At 42.4% G+C, this 22,787-nt stretch overlaps 1 protein-coding gene across 4 annotated transcripts in view; it reads left to right on the plus strand.

Annotated features, from left to right (window-relative positions):
• oxr1a (oxidation resistance 1a) overlaps positions 1–22,787 on the plus strand; it is a 387,780-nt gene that overhangs the window by 213,949 nt on the left and 151,044 nt on the right. For all 4 annotated transcript variants that reach the window (XM_052023890.1, XM_052023892.1, XM_052023891.1 and 1 more), the window contains 2 exons: positions 5,885–5,967; positions 20,777–20,884. In XM_052023890.1, the coding sequence (XP_051879850.1) occupies positions 5,885–5,967; positions 20,777–20,884 (191 nt within the window). The remainder of the gene's footprint in view (positions 1–5,884; positions 5,968–20,776; positions 20,885–22,787) is intronic.

Genomic DNA, 22,787 nt, shown 5'->3' on the forward strand with positions numbered 1-22,787 from the left:
GTGCAGTGGTCTTGTAGTGCGATCCAATTTAGCTTCCATTTTGTTTTGTGGACCACAAGACCAATCTTGTTGGAACCTGTGGCAGCAAGTTTCACGTTTTTACCAGTAATGCATCCAGGAATGTGCAGGGCAATGTCGAGGGTAAAAATGAGAACATGTTGAACATCACAAATAAGTCATGCATTTTAATCAATTTTAATGGATTTCACGACTGATAGACCGTTAAGTTTGAATGAAGGGTAATAGACCTATCTCTTCCCTTCCATTCTTCACAGTTTCACTCTCTCCCCTGCGTGGGAGATCTCTGTGGACACCAGACATTCCTGTTGATAGTATACAATGGCAGTCTATCCATTACACCAGGACAGGGGAAACCATGTATGATAGAGAGAAGAATTGCAGTTTTGTTATGGGGAAGGGAGGAGTAAAAGCAGGAACATTTCAGAGGATGCCTGGGAAGCATTCAAGCAGAGCACTTTTCCTTTGCCTCTAAATGGCCTATGTCTATTTCTTGCATTATTAAATCCCACTTATTATGTCCATTTTTACATAGAATTACATTAGTCTCAAACTTCAGTTGCGCTTCAGGAGAAATATCATCCTTGAGGAGGCTTTAGGTGCCATTTAGAGCTAGCCTGTTGCTGAAAAACTACATACTGAAGCTGCAGTGAAGTTTGAACAGTCTGCAGCAGTGCTCCACCTGATGGTGTCAGTCCACCCAAACTCGGGAAGCTGACACTTTAGCATCTGCTTGAAGTTCCATCTCTCCTTTGGAGGGAAGAGACTGTGCCCTAGGATATGTGGGATGCAAAGATCATGAATAAGAGCATGGGCACCTGAGGCAATTGTGACACCTGCTGAGGTACTTCCCTGCTGTGTTATTGTGTATTTGCTTCTGTTGTCCTGAGCAGAGTACAGATTGTGGCTGAACTCATTTATCCCGAATTCCAGGATTTTAGAATTTAATACAGTCATTTGTGTTTGGCAGGTACAAGAGAAATACATGAATAAAGATGCCTGCCAGTCATCCGGTACTTCACTTGTGGGTCACGAGGATTTAAAAATCTGTCAGAGCCCCAGTGATCTCTTTCCTTGCTCCCAAAGCAGCCTGGAATAAATCTCATTTGGTCCTAGGGGTTTATCCACCTTTAAGCCTGCTAAAGAATTGAGTACTTGCTTTTTATTTATGGAGACTCACACTAGAATTTCACCTCACCCTTCACTGAATCCTCTAACTATATAAAGTCTGCTTCCTTTGTGAATATTAATTTAAGAGTTCACCTCATACATTCTGGCTGTACGCACAGATTTCCCTTGTTGTTCTCTTGTTTCCCTGGTTATTCTTTTGCCCTTAATATACTTAAAATACCCTTTCGGATTAACCTAATCCTGATGCAGGGTCTCAACCCGAAAGGTCAACTACCCTTTTGCCTCTACAGATGCTGCTTAACCTGTTGATTTCTTCCATTGTTTATTTATTAACTTTAATCCTGTCTGCCAGTGATATTTTGTGACCCATTTTTGCCTTACTAGTTTCTTTTTTAAGGTCACTCGCTGCTTTTTTATACTCTTGTTGGGCTGTCTCTTTAGTTCTCTATAACTGTTATATGGTTCCTTTTTCTTTTTATCCAACCCTGGATATCCAGGGTTACCTGTACTTGTTACAGGTTGGCCCTGAACTCTTGCTGTTTCTCCTTCTGAAGTTGTAGATTTACCCACAAGTAGATGTGCCCAGTTTACCTTTGCCAGGTCCTGACCTGGCAAAATTTATTTGAGAGAAATTGGCCTCCCCCCATCCCCCAACTTAAGACATTTATTTCTGGTCCACGCTTATCTTTTATTTAGATGTTTGAAAATGAAAGAAACTGCAGATATTGGAAATCTGAAATTAAAACATAATGTGCTGAAAATGCTCAGCAGGTTAGACAGCATCTGTGGAGAGAAAGAGAGAGAGAGACAAAGCTAATGTTTCTGGACATTTAATACTGCAGTAGGAAGTATTTTATTTTCTGAGGGTTGTGAATCTTTGGATTTGTCAACACCAGTGAGCCGTGGATGTTGAGTCATAGTATATTTGAGACTAAGGTGGACTTTTGAACTGTAATGGAATGGAGGGCTATGAGAATCGGGATGGAAATTGGAGTTGAAGTCACCCAACATATTAACATGATGTTGAATGGCAGAGCAGGCTTGATTCCTACGTGGTCTGCAGTTTTTTTTGTTGCCTTTTTGCATTGCAGCAAACCAGTACACTTGGTTAGCATCCCAAGCACCGACATAAATATACACTCCCTGCACTACATATTACCAAATTTAGAGCATGGACCTGCCACAAAATGTACTGCAGTTTTGTCTCAAGACTTCTTTGACAGTGAACCTTCACAAGGACAAGAACAACCGATGCATCAGACCACCACCTCAAGTTACCCTCAGATTCATGTCCCGTTTTAAGTCTTTAATCTGTAGCCATGCCTTTGTTATTGGTTCCAAATATTGGAATTCTCTACAAAATAGTAATGTGCTCAGCCATCACTGGAAGGATTGCAGCTGTTCAAAAAGCATCCCATCAGCCTTTGAGGGATATTAGGAATGGGGATTAAAAGCTGGCCTGCCATCCTGTAAATTAATTTTGAAAAATCCTATTTTAGACGATGAGCATCTGTCAATAGTTCAATTGAAATTAAGTTGGTGTGGAAAGCAAGTTGTATCTAGTTTAATTCCCATTAACCCTTTTAAAGCAGCAAGTCAAATTATGCATAGTTTGCATCATTCTTGGAGAATTCACATTAAACCAGTATTGGAATGTAAGCTGTTGATGTGAAAAGTAAAATAACAACTACATAGAGCATAAAAACTACACACAATTCAGGCCCTTTGGCCCACAAAGCTGTGCTGAACATGTCCCTACCCTAGAAGTTACTAGGCTTACCCATAACCCTCTATTTTATTCAGCTCCATGTACCTATCTAACAGTCTCTTGAAAGACCCTATCATATCCGCCTCCACCACCGTTTCCGGCAGCCCATTCCACAGACTCACCACTCTCTGAGTAAAAAAAAAAACTTACCCCTGACATCTCCTCTATATCTGCTCCCCAGCACCTTAAACCTATGTCCTCTTGTGGCCACCAATTCAGCCCTGGGGAAAAGCCTCTGACTATCTACCCAATCAATACCTCTCATCATCTTATACACCTCTGTCAGGTCCCCCCTCATCCTCCGTCTCTCCAAGGAGAAAAGGCCAAGTTCCCTCAGCCTGCTTTCATAAGGCATGCTCTGCATTCCAGGCAGCGTCCTTGTAAATCTCCTCTGCACCCTCTCTATGGCTTCCACATCTTTCCTGTGGTGAGGCAACCAGAACTGAGCACAATACTCCAAGTGGGGTCTGACCAGTTATTGGAAATCTGAAATAAAAACCGAAGATGCCTGAGGTACTTAGCAGATCAGGCGGCATATATGGAGAGAGAAACTGAGTTAATATTGTAGAGAAGGGGAAGCATTGGAAGAACAAAATGTATGTCCATGATCAGGTGGGACCAGGAGAAGCTGGCTGACAGTTGGTGCTGGTGCCAGCTGAGAGAAACTGGAGCTACCTGTCTGGAGGGAAAGCATAGAGAAGATGATTGAAAAAAGAGAAGAGATGGGCTTTAAAAAAAACAATGCTCGAAGTATGAGATGCAGAAAACAGCAACTGCTGGAAATAAAAGAGAATGCTGAAAATATTCAGAAGGCCTGGAAGCATCTGTGGAGAGAGAAAAACTGAGTAATGTACAGCTGGATGAGTCCCAAGGGCTGCAGTGCCTCCATATGGAGGATGAGGTGCTGTTCCTTGAGCTTATATTGGTCTTCGTTGGAACAGTGTAGGAGACTAAACTCGGAGTGGGATGGAGGATTAAAGTGATAGGCAACTGCAGCCAGAATCATCCTTATGGACTGTCTGCTGGTGTTCTGCAGAAGTTACTATTGGTGTTGTGCAGCACTGTTAGTGATCTTGTTAGACTTTTTCAAAACATAGGTGGGTCCTCAAGCTGCAACTGGGTTAGAATTTTATAGTTAAGGTAAACTTTAGGTGTTTTTGCTAGTTAACATGACTTGTCTTTCTTGTGCTTTACGTCTGACTTCAGATGTTGCACCCATGGTGCCATTGGTTTCTTCCTTGCTGGCTCTGTTGCACTGTTACCTGCCTCAGAACTCTTCTATCTTATTTTGATTAAACCTATTTGGCCAGTTTTTCTCAAGCTCAAGCAGCTGATTCTGTCAATTTTATTAGTTTTTTGTAAATCTGTGGCTGCTCCTTGAACCTACTCCCTCATCTGTCCTGATCTGGTTACTTTCCAACCCTAAAGACATGCAGATTGTCAGATTATTTTGCCATTGTAGCTTCCCCCTGATGTAGGTGGGTGATAGAATTGATGGAAATGTGGGGAGAATAGGTTACAGGGGAAATTAGAGGGGGAATGGGCTTTCCCTGTGAGCTGGCATAGACTTGAAGGGCTGCCTCCTATATTGTAAGGAAATGTGGATCTGAGCCATCTTGCCTCAGCAATTCTCTCAGCCCTGCCATCCTTCTCCTTAAATCTCGAACAGCCACCGAACAATTCTCCAGCTTTACTTGCTTAGTTGAACTAACACCTGCTTATTTTGAATATATCATTACACAACTGGTTTTGTTATCAATGGATCAGTCTGGACTTTGTCAAGCTATGTGACTCGTTTTTTTTCTGTTAGACTAAATAAAGTCATTACTTATTAACCATTTTCTGAACCAAGAATTCCCAAGAAAGGTGCACTAAAGGAATGTGGGAAGAGAGTGGGCCATTCTCCACCACTCAACCCACTTATTCCATTTGATCATCTCTAGTTAAATCCTTTCGATTCTATAATCATTAATATATTGTGGAGCAAATAATGATCAATCTGACTTTTGGATTGAACTTCCTGATGTCACTGACCGTGCTTTAATTTAAGTGTCTCTGTACCCCAGCTCCCCTTCCCCATTTTAGATATTCTTCCCAGTAAAAGTCATAGTGTTTTCTATATTATGTCATAATTTCACCACTGTTACCTACATTATTCTGGTGATTCTTTACCGCACTCCTTTAACAAATTCTTTAGCTTTGTTTGATACAACTTGACCATTAGGGTAATTAGGTGTGCACCATTGTCATCACCATGGTGTTGTCAAAACTGGCAGACGTTCCATTGTATTAAAGATTTTTAGACAAAGATTTCTGAACGAACAGTAACTAAGTATTTTATTATTTTAGGTTTTTATAAAATTCTGTATTTGTGGGAATTTTCCCTTTAGCCTGCTTGTCGATATATGTAATGACTTTGAAATGTCAGCCCCGCTTAAAACCTAACCTGCATCTCACTGCAGGACACAGTATCAAATTACAAATAAGAAATGGGCCACTACAGCTCCTTTAAAACAAAATATCCTAAGTGTCATTATGTAGCAGAGTACAAGCTCATTACAGACAGACTGAAGTTTAGCAGTGTAAGGGTTAAGCACTGGAATGCGTCCCTCCTATTGAGAAAACAGCTTGCGGATGGAGAATGGATTCAAATGAATTGTGCATTGGTAATGAAGGCAAACTCCTTCTGATGCGTAAAGCCACCTTCAGCATTGATCAGGCTCCTTGAATGCTGATTCATATGCATTTTTTAATATCTTGTGAACAGTCTAAACTGGTCCAGTGAATTAGCGACTGGGAGAAGGAAAGTGTCATTTTATTATTATGAAATTAGAGGCGTTGCTTTTGAGTGTGAGGTTGGAGATAAATGAGCTTGTCCCTCAGCCAAGCTGGGTTCAAGAGCCCTGTGACTAGCCGGGGGAAACAAAAGCATGGAACTAATACGCACCTTACCTCGCCTGCTTTCAGATACCGGGCAGAAAAAGCTTCAGGAGAAGAAAGATACACGGTGGATGTCTTCCCAGAAACCCAAAGGGACCATAGAATACACGGTGAGTGAAGCTGGCTGGTTGTGTAGGATGCAAGTGCCCCTTCAGATTCTTTTTATAATTAAAGAGACTCGTTTAGTTAGGGGGAAGGAATAATTTCAGTTCGTCCTCTTTCCACAGGCACAGACATGAACACACACAAACACACACACACCACAGACACACAGAGACAGAGAGAGAGGCACACACACACGCAGACAGACAGACACACGCAGACACAGACACAGACACACACGCAGACACTTCTCCTTGTGCATTCTACACCCTGGAATTTGGTATTGACCTTCCTGTACCAGTATTAGAGGAAAATGGAGCCTGTTTTCTGTCAATGGTGTGCTCTTGAAATGACCCTGTGATAATTTGCAGACTGTGTAGGAGAAATCACTTCTTCTGAGGTATTCAGTTATGTGAATTTCATATGGCAGTTGGAATCCTCAGGGAGTCTCTCAGCCACTGGTTTACTGTTTATTAGACATATTATATAATTATTATGTCAGTTAGGTTCTTTAAAAACTTTATTTTTAATATATCAATACAAGGATATGTCATATCAAATGTGTGCAGCTTAGTTTGTAACTACCTTGGCATATTTTGTAGTGATTTTCCCTCAAATAATTTTATTTCATAACTACCTATCACAGGAACTGTCGCAACAGTTTTGTGGATATTAATGAAAGTTGGGTAAGGAATTACTCGTATTTACAAGTAATCTTATTGGGGTTATTCTGTCCTAACTGAATCTATTCCTCAACCACTACCACCAAAAACAAAATATTGGATTGATTATTTATTCCGGTTTGGTGGTATCATGCTGTATGTCAATTGCCAGTGATTGCAGACTGAACAAAGTGACTAAATTTCAGAAGTAGTTCATTAATTGTAAATTGTTATTGGATGTCCTGAGGCAGTTAAATGCAATATATAAATTAAACCTCTGTTCGTTACTGTCCCTGAATCTGAAAGGCATTTAATTTACTTTCTAGTTTCTGATATTTTTCTGTTAGACATTATTAACACCATCATGGCTATTACGTACCCCAACACCTCGACCCCTGACTTGTAACATACTGCAATCTATTGTTGAAGCGGACCTTATTCAGGGTGTTGGGCAGAGAAAGTAATTAGGCCTTGGATGTCTGGTCATCCTTATCTGAAATTCCAAAAGACATGTCTATAGTAGCAAATGATCTCCTTTTGTATCATCGCTGTATTTTATTGATTGGTCTGCTGCTGGATAGTTTCCATGTCATCTTGCAGAGTCTCTGGCTGCTTTTGTGGAAGTTGGATTGCATTCTTCTCTGTTATATAAAGCCATAGGGAAAATAAAAGACCGGGAATGAGGATTTTTATGACTTTGAGAATTTACTTGAATTTACTTTTAAACATGTAATGCAGAAAAAGTTGACTGGGAAACTGGTATAGGAAGTATATTCTTAAAAGCAAATGTAATCAATGTGCTACAGCAATGCTGCCAGGAGTTAGATTCTCCCTCCTGCCTCTTATCTTTTCTCAAATTCCACTTAATGACCCTGCATTCTAATATAATTACAATATTTATATTCCCTGCCGTTGGCCTTGGGAATAGAGCCAAGTACACAGATTTTCCTGTCATTAACCATTATCTTTGTCAGTTTTGTCAGCTGAGGGTCAGTTTGGTAGCATTCTTCTAAGTCAGGAGGTTCCAGATTCAACTCCTACTCCAGAGCATAGAAATCTAGTATGACACTCCAGAGGGAGAGCTGGACTGCTGGAAATGTATTTTTCAGATGAATTGAAGACTCTGATAACTAAGGCCCCTTGCCTGCTCTCTGGGGTTTTGAAGAAGAGGATAACGAAATTGGAAATTAGGAGCAGGAGTAGGCCACTTGTCTCCTTGAGCCTGCTCTACCATTCAACAAGATCATGGCTGATCTGATCTTGGTCTCCACTTTTCTTGTTTTCCTTGATTTCTCTGCAATCCAAAAAAAATGTTTTGGTCTTTAATACATTCACTGGGTCAACCTCCATAACTCTCTGGGGAAGAGAGTTCCAAAGATTGACAACCCTGTGAGACAACCTTAATCTTCACCTTAAATGAATAATCATTTGTTCCGAAACTGTCCTCTGGTTCTAGATTCCTGCATGAGGGGACATGTTCTGAACATCTACCCTTTCAACCACCACCCACTCCCCCAGAAACCTTGTATATTTCATCATGATCATTTATCATTCTTCTAAACTCCAAAGAGAGTGGGCAAAATAAGAAATCCTCTTAATCCTCCTCTAAATAAGGAGATCAAAACGTTGCATACTACAACAGCTTTAATGGGCTTTGGAGTATTGTATCTCTAATTTTGTAACACAAGCCAGTGGAGATGTTGGCTGAGAATATTCTCGTGTAGGGGAGAAAAGCAGTGTTGCTCAGTGGAAAATGGGTTAAATATGCAGTTGAACAAAGTTGCAATTGTTTCCAGGCTGCTCTGTGTCACACAAGAAGTTTGACCTCTGCGTTTACATGGAGGTTTTATGGATACTGGAAGTGCTGATCTCGTATGAAACTCTCACCTATGATGATGAAGTCAATGCCCGTTTGTTGTCTTACAAAGTGAATTTCAACCACATCTGTTTTAAAAAAAAAAACTCTTGATATTCACAAACCAGTCAGCGTGTTCAAACACTTCCCCAGACAAGTTGCATTCCATGCCAGTTGCACCTTTGCTGTCCCTTGGCTTCAGCAACCTGGGTTTGATCCTGACCTCAAGTCCAGTCTGTTTGGAGCTTGTACCTTCTCCCTGTGACAGCGTGGGTTTCCTCCAGTACTCCAGTTTCCTCCCACATCCCAAAGACATTGGCTACTGTAAAATATGAACAGGGCAGGTAAGTAGCAGAAGAATCAAAGGGGAATTAATGAGCATGTATGAGAGAATAAGTTGTGGGCTCACGGGACAATTAGAGGGAGGATGGGACTGATGGGATTGCTCTGCTTGGAGCTGCCTCCACTGTCGTAATATGTAGGTCAGTGAGCACTGTGTAGTGGGCTGCTTGTGCACAGATTGCCTGGTCTGCACATAATGCTGAGTCTTCCTTGTACTTTCTCTGCCACTCATGCTCTTGCTGGAAGATGTGGAAATGGACTACAGACCTTGGAAACACTACAGCACACCACAGGGACTACATGGGAGGAGATATGGAAGGACCCATGCAATTTGTGTGACTCCTTCATTCTTAGTCTATCAGAGCTATTTATCATTTATCAGGGCCCATAGCATCCCAGGAGTGGATATGCATGAAGGATGGACAGCCACCTTGGAAGTGGCTTCTTGGCCTCTGAGAGGTCCAGATGCTGCAGTAGAGCGCAGCTATAGCGAGAGCCCTGATGCCACCAGAAACTTCATGAAAACCAGGGAAGGCCTCTAAATCAAGATTGTGCTGTATGCAAAGTGTACCAGAGTCCTCGCCAAGCAGGGTCTTGCACAGGGTACTTGCCTGCAAGAACCATTCATTTAGGATCCCTGTGTCAGGTTGGCCAAAGAAAGCTCATTCCTAGAAGTGCTGTCAGAGTCCCTCTCTCAAACAAGATTTTAAACCTCAAGATTTGCAGCACAGTCATTCTCATCTCACCCATGTACTTGCAGGTTTGTTTAAGAGATTACTGTATTTTAGGACTGCTCAAAGTCACTCACAAGCACATATCAACTGCAGCACTGCATGAATTATTAATGATTTGAAGGAAAAAAACTTTCTCCCAAACACAGGACCCTGATGTGCTCCAACACAGTTCACAGTCTCTGGCAACACTTGACTGATTGCCTAATAGTCCTTATTGTCATCACAGTGATCCATTTCCATGTCTGTGAATGCTGCTTGAGATTAGATGTCCAGTCGCTTTAGTCTTCATGCATATCAACTACTGATTCTTGAATGAATCTCCTCAATCTCCTCTGAGGGTGAATACCATCATGGCAGTAATTCTTTCCATTTACCAACCATGCAGGCACTTATCAAATAACACACTTTATAGAATTATAGAAATTTATGGCACAGAAAGATCACTATAATTGGAATTCGGGTTAATCCTGCTTCCCTGTTCTTACTACATAACTGCAGGTTACAGCTCTTTAAGTGCTCATCCAGGTACTTTTTAGATGTGGTGAGGATTTTTAATGCAGTGAGTTCCATACCCCACTGCTTGTCCAGTAAAATAATTCCTATTCATCTGCCTCTAGCCCTTTACCAGTCTATGTCCCCAGTTACTTACCTTACTGTTAGGGATAATAACTCCTTGCTATTTGGCTTGTCTAGGCCTCTGATAAATTTCATTCACTTTACTTAATTCCTTTGTTCCAAAGAAAACAACCCCAGTCTAGACAGAGACAATCTTAACTTTAATTCTCCAGTTCTGGAAACCTCCTTGTACATCTCTCCTGCAGGCTGTCTATTGCTGTTGAATCCTGCCTGGTGTACAATTACCAGAACAGTTCACAGTACTCCAGCTGTGGTCTAACTACTGTTTTATACAACTCTTGCATGACCACCTCCAGCCTCACTTTTATAAGATAAGATAAGATTTCTTTATTAGTCATATGTACATCGAAACATATAGAGAAATGCATCTTTTTGCGTAGCATGTTCTGGGGGGCAGCCTGCAAGTGTCGCTACACTTCTGGCACCAAAGTTGTATGCCCACAACTTCCTAACCCATATGTCTTTGGAATGTGGGAGGAAACCGGAGCACCTGGAGGAAACCCATGCAGACACGGGGAGAATGTACAAACTCCTTACAGATAGTGGCCGGAATTGAACCCAGGTCGCTGGCGCTGTAATAGCGTTACACTAACCACTACGCTACTGTGCCTGCCCTAGGGAAGCAGTTATCCCATTTACCTTCTTAACCACCTTATCTACGTGTCCTGATACCCTAATGATCTGTGGATATGAACTCCAGGATCTTTCTGTTCCAAAGCACTTCTGACTAATTATCATGTATTCTTTTGCCTTGGTTGCCCTCCCCAAATGAATTACCTCACATTTTCTACAATGAATTCTGTTGCACCTTTGTATCTAATGAGGCCATTGATATCTTCCTGTGGTCTAGAACTAACTTGCTCACCATCAATAATATTATAATTCAATTTTGGTATTGTCATAATTATGGGCCCTACATTTAAATCCGGATCAAATGCGAGGTGTTGCATTTTGGTAAGTTAAACTGGGGCAGGATTTACACAGTAAATGGTAGGGCCATGGAGAGTATTGTAGAACAGAGACCAAGGGGTATAGGCACATAGTTCCCTGAAAGTGGCATCACAAGTAGACAGAGTAGTGAAGAAGGCAGCTGGCACGCTTGCCTTCATCAGTCAGGGCACTGAGTACAGGACATGGGATGTCATGTTGCAACTGTACAGGTTGTTAGTGAGACCACACTTGGAGTATTGTATGCAGTTCTGGTTGCCCAGCTAGAGGAAGGATGTCATTAAGATGGAAAGGGTCAGAACAGATTCACGAGGATGTTTTAGAGGGACTGGAGGGCTTGAATTATAAGGATGGGCTGGGACCTTTTCCTTGCAGTGTAGGAGGCTGAGGCCTGACCTTATAGAGGTATATAAAATCATGAGCATAGATAAGGTGGGTGGTCCCAGTCTTTTCCCCAGGGTAGAAAAGTCTAAAGCTCGAGGGCATAAATTTAAGCTGAGGGGAAAAATTCAAAGGGGATCTGAGGGGCAACTTTTTGATCGGGGGTGGTGGGTATATGGAATGAGCTACATGAGGTTTAGAGGGATGTAGGCCAAGTGCAGGCAAATGGGACTAGCTCAGATAGACATCTTGGTTGGCATGGTCGAGTTGGGCCAAAGGGCCTATTTCCATGCTGTATGGCTCTATGATTTTACAACTGTGTTTGTATGTACCACAAGATGGGCCTTACTGTGAGCCCTGCAGAGCTTATCTGTCTACAGCTGAGCAATCAGTAAAGTTTCTGTTGATAGTTTGCATTCTGCTCGTTAGTCAGTGTTTAATCCAGTTTGCACTTTCACTGGGATCCTATGGTCCTTTTTTGATCGATGTGAGACTTTGGCAAATGCCTTCCTAAAATCCACATAATTACATCAAATGCATATTATCCTTGCAGAATTTGTGCCACCCTAAAAGCAGATTCATGCTGGTCCTCAGAACTTTTTTCAAAAATTTGCCTCCTCTAACTGTTAGTCTGACTGCCCTGCATTTACCTGCTCTATCCCTTCCTCTCTCTTTAAACCATACCATCATATTGGCAACCTTTGAATTCTCCCACACCATGTCTGTGGCCAAAGAGCCTCATAATATAGAGCTTTTGCTTTTCCTCCCTTGCTCTTAAGAGCCTGTGATGCATTGTATCTGGGCCTGGTAACTTACCCATTTTTAAAAGTGAAAGCCCCATTATTGTGTGTTCCCTCCTATTGTTTTCAGTACTTAATATTCTTTGTCCTTAATGTCAATGTCTATTAACATATCCCTTTTGTGAAGATTTTGGCCTCTAATTAGACTTTCTCTTTCTAATCATCTTTGCCATTATTATGTTTCTGTTTACAAAGAATAGTTCGCATATTACAGGCAATCCCTGCATTACGGCAGTTTGGGAAATGGAAAGTTGCTCTTACAGAATTCATAAAACACTGCCCAAAATTTGAAATCTGGAGTAAAATTTGTTCTCATGGAATTTATATGTGGGGTGGAGAATAAATAAATAAACCCAAAATTCATTTCTTTCAACTTGAGGTGGGGACTGTTTTCTAGGATCACACCCCCCCTGTTTCGCAGGGGTTGCACATATAGCTGTTTGGGCACTCCCTTGGCACCAAGTTCAACCTGCTTCTAGTTGACTTTTGAGAAGTGGAATATGCATGAATGCTGTTGACCTAGGGTACATGCACACACACCTGTATGTAATTTTGCTCGCACCCTATTGCATGATCCTCCCTCCCAGCTGGCTAAAGTATTGAGGGGATACAATCCTGGAAAAACCTTTTCCAGACAATTTCAAAGAACCCCTACAAGTTTCTGAAGAAGAGGCAAGAAGATGTGTAAGGATGGGCACCCCCAAGTTGTGCTCAGTTAAATTTGTCCTGACCATGTCTACATGACTTTTGCATCCTTAAAATATTAGACATTGCAAATCACATTTTATCATTTGTGACACATGTACACACAAGCGTGCACATGTCACTGCTGCACCATAGCTACTGCAAAAGGCAGGATGTTGTTGCTGTACATATTCATGCTTCAGTGTTTTTCATTCCCGAGTTCTTCTCCGAACAATGACTTGTCACTAACAGACACGTCACTGGTGACATGCTGCATGGATGTTCAATTTCTTGCAGTATTTTGAAATACTGGAGTTGTTTATTTTTATGATGACATCTTTACTCGATGGCCCAGTTATGATTTCTAACATCATAGCTTCTTTCTATTGACGGTGTGGGAATTTCAGTAATGTAGGCTTCATAGCAAGGAAGCATTACAAGTACAACTGCAAGTTAATGTCATCCAATGGATATGATCAACATGAAAATTAATAGATGTTCATCAAATCTGTTAACATGAAAAAGATCTTAAAAAAAATCCATTGGGGACTTCTGATGAGATGTTCATCTTGATTTCAGCAGACTATCCTTTCTGGCGACTGAACTCTCCAACTCCCCCTGCTGGGTCAGAAAGGCACTTTCTGAAGCAATTATGAGGCTTTTGCATGGTCCTAAAGTATACCAGGTTAAAAGTCTTTCCTTTCAACCTGTTGCAATCAAAGTGAATCCGAGGTTCTGCTGTTATATAAAAATTCAGGGTTTTGGTTAATTAACACTGAGCTGCTTCATAAACTGAAATGCATTACTTATGGTTTTCAATGTTTAAAAAAAAGACCAAATAAAATTAAATGTGTTCTACCTATTGCTTTCTGCTGGTGGGTTGTTGTGAAAAAGAGAGGGAAGCAGCAAGAGAGGGAAGGCTACATCTGCATGAAGTTTCATATCCATATCCTGAGGAGCAAGAGTATTTGGCTTCAGCTTCAGCTTGCTCATTGGTTTTCTGATCCCTTCCCCAACTCCTGAGTCTGTGCTGCAGTAGACAAGCAAATATATTGTTGTTAAAATCATCAGCTTGAGATCAGAGCATATCGGGGAGGTGGGAGAGCAGGAGGCGATGACACAGAAGAGATGTAGAGAAAAGGTGAGGGGAATGATGAAATTAAGAGGAGGTTGTTGGCAAGGGTCTCTCTTGTAAGGTGTATTTCACTGTGTTTTTTGATGTACATGTAACTAATAAAGATATCTTGTCTTATCTTTCGAGTGTGTGTGTCTACCTGTGTAATTTTGTGCTGAGTGCCATCTGCACACATGACCACCAATGTATGAGTGTTAACACCCATGCAGAAGTGTCTGGTCTTGACCCCTTGCCACTGGAACAAGTCCTCACTCTAGTAGTTGGTTGGCAATGATCACCTTTCATTTAAGGAAATCACGCACAGGCAACTTCCACTTCATATGAGGTCCAGGACCTGGAGTGTCAGAATTCTCTTGGACAGTACCTGCAGTGACAGAGCTGAGCATCATTCTGCTGCTGTAGCTTGGGAAGTCAGAAGCTTAGCTATTGATGTAGGTGCCTGTTTGAAATGTAACAGGCAGGAGTCCAACAAACAAGGTAGTGAGCAGAACTGCTTAAAAGAGGGGCAAGTTTGAAGGGGAACACTATCTTCATGGTCACTCTGCAGCTCTGTAGGATGGGAGTTTATGAGACGTTATTTAAGAAATTTGCAGGACTTCAATATTGATGATCTTGTAGTGTTTACGTTGACAGTGTTTGGGGATCAGGTCGATGGAGTAACAGCAGGTTAAATGGGCAGCCCAACAATCATTGGTGCATATCATGGCATCGTGTGAGCATCTTTGGAGTCTGTTGCTCAGCCATAAATGTGATCTAAGAGGTACTGGTACCTGGATCGGCAATGTTGCAATGAAGTCTTGCACTCAGGTCTTTGATGAAATGGAGGATTGTGCCTTTTCTGATGGTGTTGTACCTATCAGGCAATTTGTTTGTCTTCCTCTAGGATGCAGGCCAGGGACTTTTTCAAGCTTGGAGAAGATGTTGTCCTTATTTACAATTGTAGCTTTCAGGGTGGGGTATATGGAGTGATACCCATTACATGCTCTTTAGAGTAAGCCAGTGGGTTATGATATGTTCACTGATCCCAGTGAGAGGGCTGCTGAGATGCTAGACTAATTTATGCTTGCCAGCAAAATTTACTTCATGAAGATATCGTACCTTTTTCAGTTTGCCCTCCAGAAGAACATGTCTCCACACCTACAATCCTCAGTACAAATGCTTCAAGACTGGAAGCTATGGTTATGCTTAAGTGGAACTTTGAAAGTCTTGATCTTTGAGCTGTGCATCTCCTGACCATCGTATCTCTCAGGGAAGTTACACTGATGTCAAAAAAACAACTCAGTTCCTGGGTTACGAAGGCAGAGTGACTCCTGGGTCTGCCCTTGTTGAGACAGTCTACGAGAGCCCTGACATTCTAAGTCCTGGACTTTGTATTGAAGAGTGTAATTTGTCTGGGCATGATTTCATTTAACGTGGGATACCCATGGATTCAGCAGCCTGAGGAACCAAGGAAGTTGGAGACCAGACAGTGTGTGGTACACAGCACAATAACGTGTTTGCTAGCCTGAAGCCATTGCTATCAGTCACCCTATAGCCCATGTGGGGTTGTCTGTCTGTGAGGAGGGTGTGCATGGGACTTGGGAGGAAGTAAGTGGGGGCAGGGAAGGTATGGAGGAAGGAAGGACAGCTGGAAGGAGGGGCTCAGCTGCAGAGTGTAAGAGGAATGTGGGAAATGTGTTAGAGGGAAAGGGTCTGAGGGTGGGCAAAATGAGATTAAGGGCACGGAGGCACACAATTCAGGGGCAGTAAGAATTGAGAGTTGAAAGTAGTCGAGGGAAGGTTGGCCTTGGGGGAGGAGAGAGAAAGTGAGGAGGAGGCAATGGGAAGTCATCTGTGCATGAGCCCAGCCTTGTACATATATGTTGGGGGAAAGGATGGGGAGGATGTCTGAGCACACATGCTGAGGTGGGTATATCTGTGTGTTAATGTATTAAAAAAAACTCATTCTTGGAGCGTAAGCTTTGCAGTAAGGGTAGCCCAGCTATTTGAAAATGGCCCACACTTTCACCAATAACAGGGCAGAGGGAACTGGAATATACAAGAGGCCAGAACTGGTTGTAGAGAAGGAGTTTGGGATTGGTGGGGATGGTGGGATAGGTAGTGGGTGGACAAGCCCATAGAGGAATTTGAACATGAGGTGAATTTTAAATTACATCATTAGACCACTAAAGATTTAAAAAGACAAAATATTTCCCATTGGACCGCTCAAAAAAAAACTATTGTTATTCAACAGTGCAATTAAAGTGACAATTAACCCAAGATTAATATTTTTAATCACACCATTGACCACAGTCAAATTTTGTAATCACTTGGCTGATACTTCTTGGTACAGTTGTTACTTCACACACAGCAGTCCATGCCTGATGTTACCTAGGTCTTGCTGCATGCTGGTACCAACTGCTTCGTTTGCTGAGGAGTTGCAATGGAATTGAACATGAATATCCCCACTTCTAACCTTGTAATGAAAGGAAAGTTATTGATAAAGCAGCTGAAGATGGTTGGGCCTAGGATAATGCTCTGAAGAACTGCTGTGGTGATGCCCGGGGCTGAAAATATTGATCTCAAGCAACCACGGCTGTTTGTGCAATGGATGACTCCGTTGGAGTGTTATTCCTTTGATGCCCATTGACTTTAACTTGCTTTATGCTCAGTTGGCCAATGGTAGTCATTCCCACTTCATCTTCTGGGATGAGGTCTGGAGCTGAGTGGTCCTGACAGAATTCAAAAGTATTGCTGAACAGTTGTTGGTCAGTGGTGCTTTATCACGCTGTCAACAACACCTGTTACTGCTTTGCTAATGATTTGAGAGCATATTGATTGGGTGGTAATTAGATTGGATTTAGCCTGATTTCTCTGGGCCAGATGCACATGGGCAAGTTTCCACCTTGTAAAAACGGAAACTGCTGGAAGTGCTCTGCAGGTCGGATCACAGCTTTGGAGAGACCCATCCATAGTGAACAAAGTAGTTAAGGATGGTATTATATCCAAAGAGGAGGCAAAAGATTGCCAGAGCAGTTTGAATTTCAGCAAAGTAAGATAAACCCCACGATGTCTGTGCCGACCGTGATGAGAATCCAACTAATGCTATTTGCCTGCACGTGGTCTATATCGCTTCATTTCCTGCCTGTTCATGTGCCTGTCCTAAATGCCTCTTAAACGTTGCTATTGTATCTGCTTCCACCACTTCCCCTGGCAACATGTTCCACGCACCTACCACCCTCTGTAAACAAAGAAACTGGCCTCGTAAAACTTTCCTCCTCTCATCTTAAAGCTTTGCCCTCTAGAATTTGATATTTCCACCTTGGGGAAAAAGACTGACTATTTATCCTGTCTATGCCTCAGTCTTATATACTTCAATCAGGTCGACCCTCAGCCTCCTGTGCTGCAGAGAAAACAATCCAAGTTTGTCCAACAAGCACATACTTTCCAATCCAGGCAAAATCCTGGTGAACAACTTCTGCACCCTCGCCAAAGCCTCCATATCCTTCCTTTAATGTGGCAACCAGAACGGGATACAATACTCCAAATGTGCCTAACCAAAGTTTTATACAACTGCAACATGATTTCCTGACTTTTATACTCAGTTCCCCAACTGATGAAGGCAAGAATGCAATATGCCTTCTTTACCATCCTATCTACTTGCGTTGCTACTTTCAGGGAGCAATGGACCTGCACCTCAAGATCCCACTATACATCAATGCTCCTAACTGACCTGCCATTTATTGTATACTTTCTTCCTGCATTTGACCTCCCAAAGTGTGACACCTCACACTTATCTGGATCAAACTCCATCTGTTATTTTTTGACCACATTTCCAACTGGTCTATATCCTGCTGATCCTTTGACAACCTCCCTCACAGGAACATGTTAGTCCTGAATTCTGACCATTTGGCCTTTGAACAGATGTCTGATGTGATCTTGCCCAATAACAGCTGCTTCCAGTCTACCATCCCCAGCTCCTGCCTAATAGCGTTATAGATTTGTACAGCACGGAAACAGGCCCTTCAGCCCAACTGGTCCATGCCAACCAAGATGCCCCATCCAAGCCGGTCCCATTTGCCAGTGTTTGGCCCATAACCTTCTAAACCTTTCCAATCCATGTATGTCCACCTCTCTTTTAAAAGTTGTTATTGTACCTGCCTCAACTACTTCCTCTGGCAGCTTATTCTACATAGTTACCGCCCTTAGTGTGGGGAAAAAAGATGCCCCTCAAGTTCCTATTAAATCTTTCCCCTCTCACCTTAAACCTATGGCCTCTAGTTCTTGATTCCCCAACCCTGGGAAAAAGACGGAGTGCATTCTCCCTATCTGTGCCCCTTGTGATTTTATACACATCTATAAGATCGCCTCTCAGTCTCCTATGGTCGAAGGAATAAAGTTCTAGCTTGTCCATCTTCTCCCTATAACTCTGTCCCTCTAGTCCTAGCAGCATCCTTGTAAATCTTTTCTGTACTCTCTCCAGTTTAATAACATTTTTCCTATAGCAGTGCGACCCAAAACTGAACACAATTCTTCAAATGTGGTCTCAGCAGCATCCTGTACAACTGCACCATGACCTCCCGACTTTTATACTCAATGCCCTGACTTATGAAGGCCAGGGGAGAGAATAAGAATATGGTATTGAGATAGAGGATCAGTGATACTTGTATTGGTTGGTGGAGCAGGCCCAAAGGCAAATGGCTTTCTTCTTTTCCTATTTTATATGTGAATGTTTTGTACTTTACAACTTGCACCTACAACTTGCATGTCTGTATGGCTGCTGCTCTGTTCCCAATCTGTAGGATGTGACATAAAAACAGAAAATACTGGGAAGACTCTGCAGGTCAGGCAGCATCTGTGCAGAGAGGGTGGAGAGGTTAATGTTTCAGGTCAGTGAACCTTCATCAGAATTTTCACAGAATATGATGACCAGTCTGGTGACGTATAATGTCACCTTATTTGGTGACGAAGACACAAGTATTGTAATTAAACAATTTACTTAACAATTATCCATGGTATCATGTATATAGTGATGTATTTATGGGTCTTCAGCACCCATACAGGTCATCAGTTCACAGGCGTGGCTCTTCTGTCTTTCCTTCAGCTGATCAGGCTGTTGACTGCAGCGTTAATGCCAGACAGTCTTCAATCTTATAACCAATTTAGTGCCTTTGAGACATGGGCATTTGTTTTTTTTGGAAATCTTCCTCATTTACTTGCTGGTTGAACATATGCTGCACCATTAAGATATATATTTATTAGTCACATATACATTGAAACACACAGTGAAATGCGTCTTTTTTGCTTTACTGAGAATGTGCCGGGGGCAGCCCGCAAGTGTCGCCCCTCTTCTGGCGCCAACATAGCATGCCCACAGCTCTTAACCTTTATGTCTTTGGAATGTGGGAGGAAACCGGAGGACCCAGAGGAAATCCACGCAGACACGGGGACAACGTACAATCTCCTTACAGACAGTGGTGGAATTGAACCCAGGTCACTGGCGCTGTAATAGCATTACACTAACTGCTACACTACTGTAATGTCTCACAAAGTCCTCACATTTTGGCCAGGTCATATCAACCTGTTTGCACAAGACCTTTTATCTAAGCCAGGTTATTTTGGTCAGTTGTAAACAGCGTTATCAGTTGTTTGCATTTCTTCCTTTATGTTTAACCATATTAATGTCCTTGATTGGCTTTGTAACCATTGTCCTTGGGTCTGTTTAATACTGAGAGCAACTGATTTTAGCCAATTGATCAAATTTTCCTGCACAGTCTGTTCATAGAGCACAATGACTAACTGGGCAGATCACAAGACAAATGCTTCACAAATGATTTTGTACTTTACCCCTCCTTGACCCATTTCTTCCACCACTGCACCTCCTTTTGTTTCTCCCCTTTCAGGTTCTTAAGTCTCTACCTTGTACTTTACTCTTAGATCTCCCTTTTGTCTTGGCAGTACTCTTCTCTTATGTGAACCAGTGTGATTTGTATTTGAGCAAGAGTAGATTGTGTGAACTCCTGAGCCTGTTCTTCCATTTAGTAAGATCCTTGACCTGAACTCCACTTTCTTTCCCCATACTCTTGAAGTTCCTTTGTTCATTAATTTATCATTCTCAGCTTTGAATGCTAAGCAAGTGATGAACCATAACTCTGTGAGACTGACCATTTGAAAGATTCACAACTATGCAATCTTTCATCCTGTGACTACCTTCCCTTGTTCTATAATCACCAACCAGAAGAAATCGCTTCTCAGACCTCAGAATCTTAAATGTTTTACTGATCATCTCTCATTCTGCTGCTCATGCTGCTGGATCTCTCCTCCTTCCAAAGATCAATCTACTGAGCTGCCTTCACAGTGCCTGTAAAGCAAGTTTATTCTTACCACCTCAAGTTTTGGTTTCCTGACAAATGAAAACATGTATGTACCATTAATCTCTTTAATTATCTTCAAGATCTGTGTTGAGTCACCGGTCAGTTACCTCTTTCCTTGATGTTTCCAGCCTGGGAATATTGCAATAAATACAGAGAGTGGGGATATTTGGCTGGATAGAACTTTGCTCAGATGCGATAGACCAAATTACCTGCTTCTGTGTCTTTTGTTCTCTGATTCTTTGAATAACTACCGATCTTCTGACCTTGCAGATTGATTTCTTTGACAGGTTGAATCAAGGGACTCTTTGAATAGCATCGCTCTCAAGTTTGACACTACACCAAATGAGCTTGTGCAGCTGAATAAATTATTCTCCAGAGCTGTGGTTCCAGGCCAGGTAATGAGCTCTTTTGTACGATCATCTGAAGAGTTGTTTTTATATTTACTAACATATAATGTGTAAAGTTTGTAATATAACTAAATCTGTAAATAATTATGGTTAACTGGAATGTACAGTTACCTTCACTGATTGTCTTGTATTTACATAACTTCTCACATGCCATTATATTTGCTTACCACGTAAAGAACTCACAGGCAGTGAGTAGGATGAGGAAGAAACTATTAACCAGGTAAACGTAATCGTTCCTTGAGCAACTTGAACAAGTGCATCCAACTATCAGCCAAAATTTGGTTTTGTTTAATCGGACGACAGACACTTCTTGAAATACAGTATTCCCTTGTGATAGATTGGCCATTTATTTGGTACCTATCTTCTAGCTTTGAGTGATAGTTGAACATACAATCTCTAACAAGGTCAGATTGCTTCCTATTGAGCCAAGGTGAAATTTTCCTAGGCCATGCTCACTGTAGTCTCTGGTGAGTTGTCCCAAGTATTGTTTGACTTCTTAAAGTCCTGTGACATGACATGGGGTTCCTTGTATCAGACTGGAGTCTCCCTCAAACTTGCTATTTACAATGGCCAGTGTTGCAGGTACCATAGGCTGTGTAGAAATCCTGACTAGGGACTTCTTTTGGTCAATGATAATGAATTAGAATTCCTTATTCTGTAATGAAATGCATTTATTTGAAATTAAGAGATTATAGCAATCTCAAATACTAGGGTCCCCTTCCTTATTTCTCTTACACTCCTTGCCAGGTGCCAGCCCTGTGTTCTGCATTCTGGTAATCAGTTCACCAATGATCTCATGAGAAACGACTTCTCTCAGCACGCTTCCCTTGGTGGTTTATCTGCTCTTTTGTACGATCATGTGAAAGATCATGGATGCTGTCCCCTTCTCCCAGTTCCTCCGCTGCATCTGTTCCCATGATGAGGCTTTCCATTCCAAGACATCAAAGATGTCCTCTTTTTTCAGTAACTGGGGTTTCCCTTCCACCATCACTCACCTGCATCTCCTCCTTTTCCCGTACATCTGTCCTTACCCCTCCACCCCCTCCCCCCAACATAACAGGGAAGGGGGGGGGAGGGGATGGGCTAAGGACAGACATACGGAAGTACAGACATATGGGGTAAGGGACTTACCACCCCACGAGCCTCTGCATCCAACACACATCGTTCTCCGCAACTTCTGCCACCTCCAATGGGATCCAATCACCAGGCACACTTTCCCCCTCCCCCCACCTGCCCCAGTTTCCACAGGGATCGCTCTCTCTGCGACTCCCTTGTCCACTTGTCCCTCCCCACTGATGACCCTCCTGGCACTTATCCCTGCAACTGTACAAAGTGCTATACCTGCCCCTACAGCTCCTCCCTCACCACCATTCAGGGCCCTAGACAGTCCTTCCAGGTGTGGCTCCACTTCACCTATGAATCCGAGGATATCATTTATTGCATCTGTTGCTCCCGGTGCAGATTGGGTGATCGCTTTGTCAAGCACCTTCGCTCCATCTGCCACTAAAACCAGGATCTCCCGGTGGCCACCCACTTCAATTCCATATCCCATTCCCATACTGACATGTCTATCCATGACCACCTCTACTGCCACATTGAGGTCAGACGCAGACTGAAGGAACAACACCTCATATTCCGCCTTGGTAGCCTCTAACCTGATGGCCTCATCATTGATTTCTCTAACTTTCTTTTTCCCCTTTCTCCCCCCTGCCTTTGTTTTCCCTCATTCCTGTGGCACCCTCACCTCTTGCCTTTCCCCTCCGCTGCCCTCATGACCTGCCCATCTATTCCCCACCTCCTTCCCTTTATTCCACGGTCAACTGTCCTCTCCTACCGGATTCCTCCTTCTTCAGCCCTTTGTCTCTGCTACCCATCACCTCTCAGCTTCTCA

This window comes from Pristis pectinata, chromosome 9 (genome assembly GCF_009764475.1).
Source record: "Pristis pectinata isolate sPriPec2 chromosome 9, sPriPec2.1.pri, whole genome shotgun sequence".
In the NCBI taxonomy this organism is placed as follows: domain Eukaryota; kingdom Metazoa; phylum Chordata; class Chondrichthyes; order Rhinopristiformes; family Pristidae; genus Pristis; species Pristis pectinata.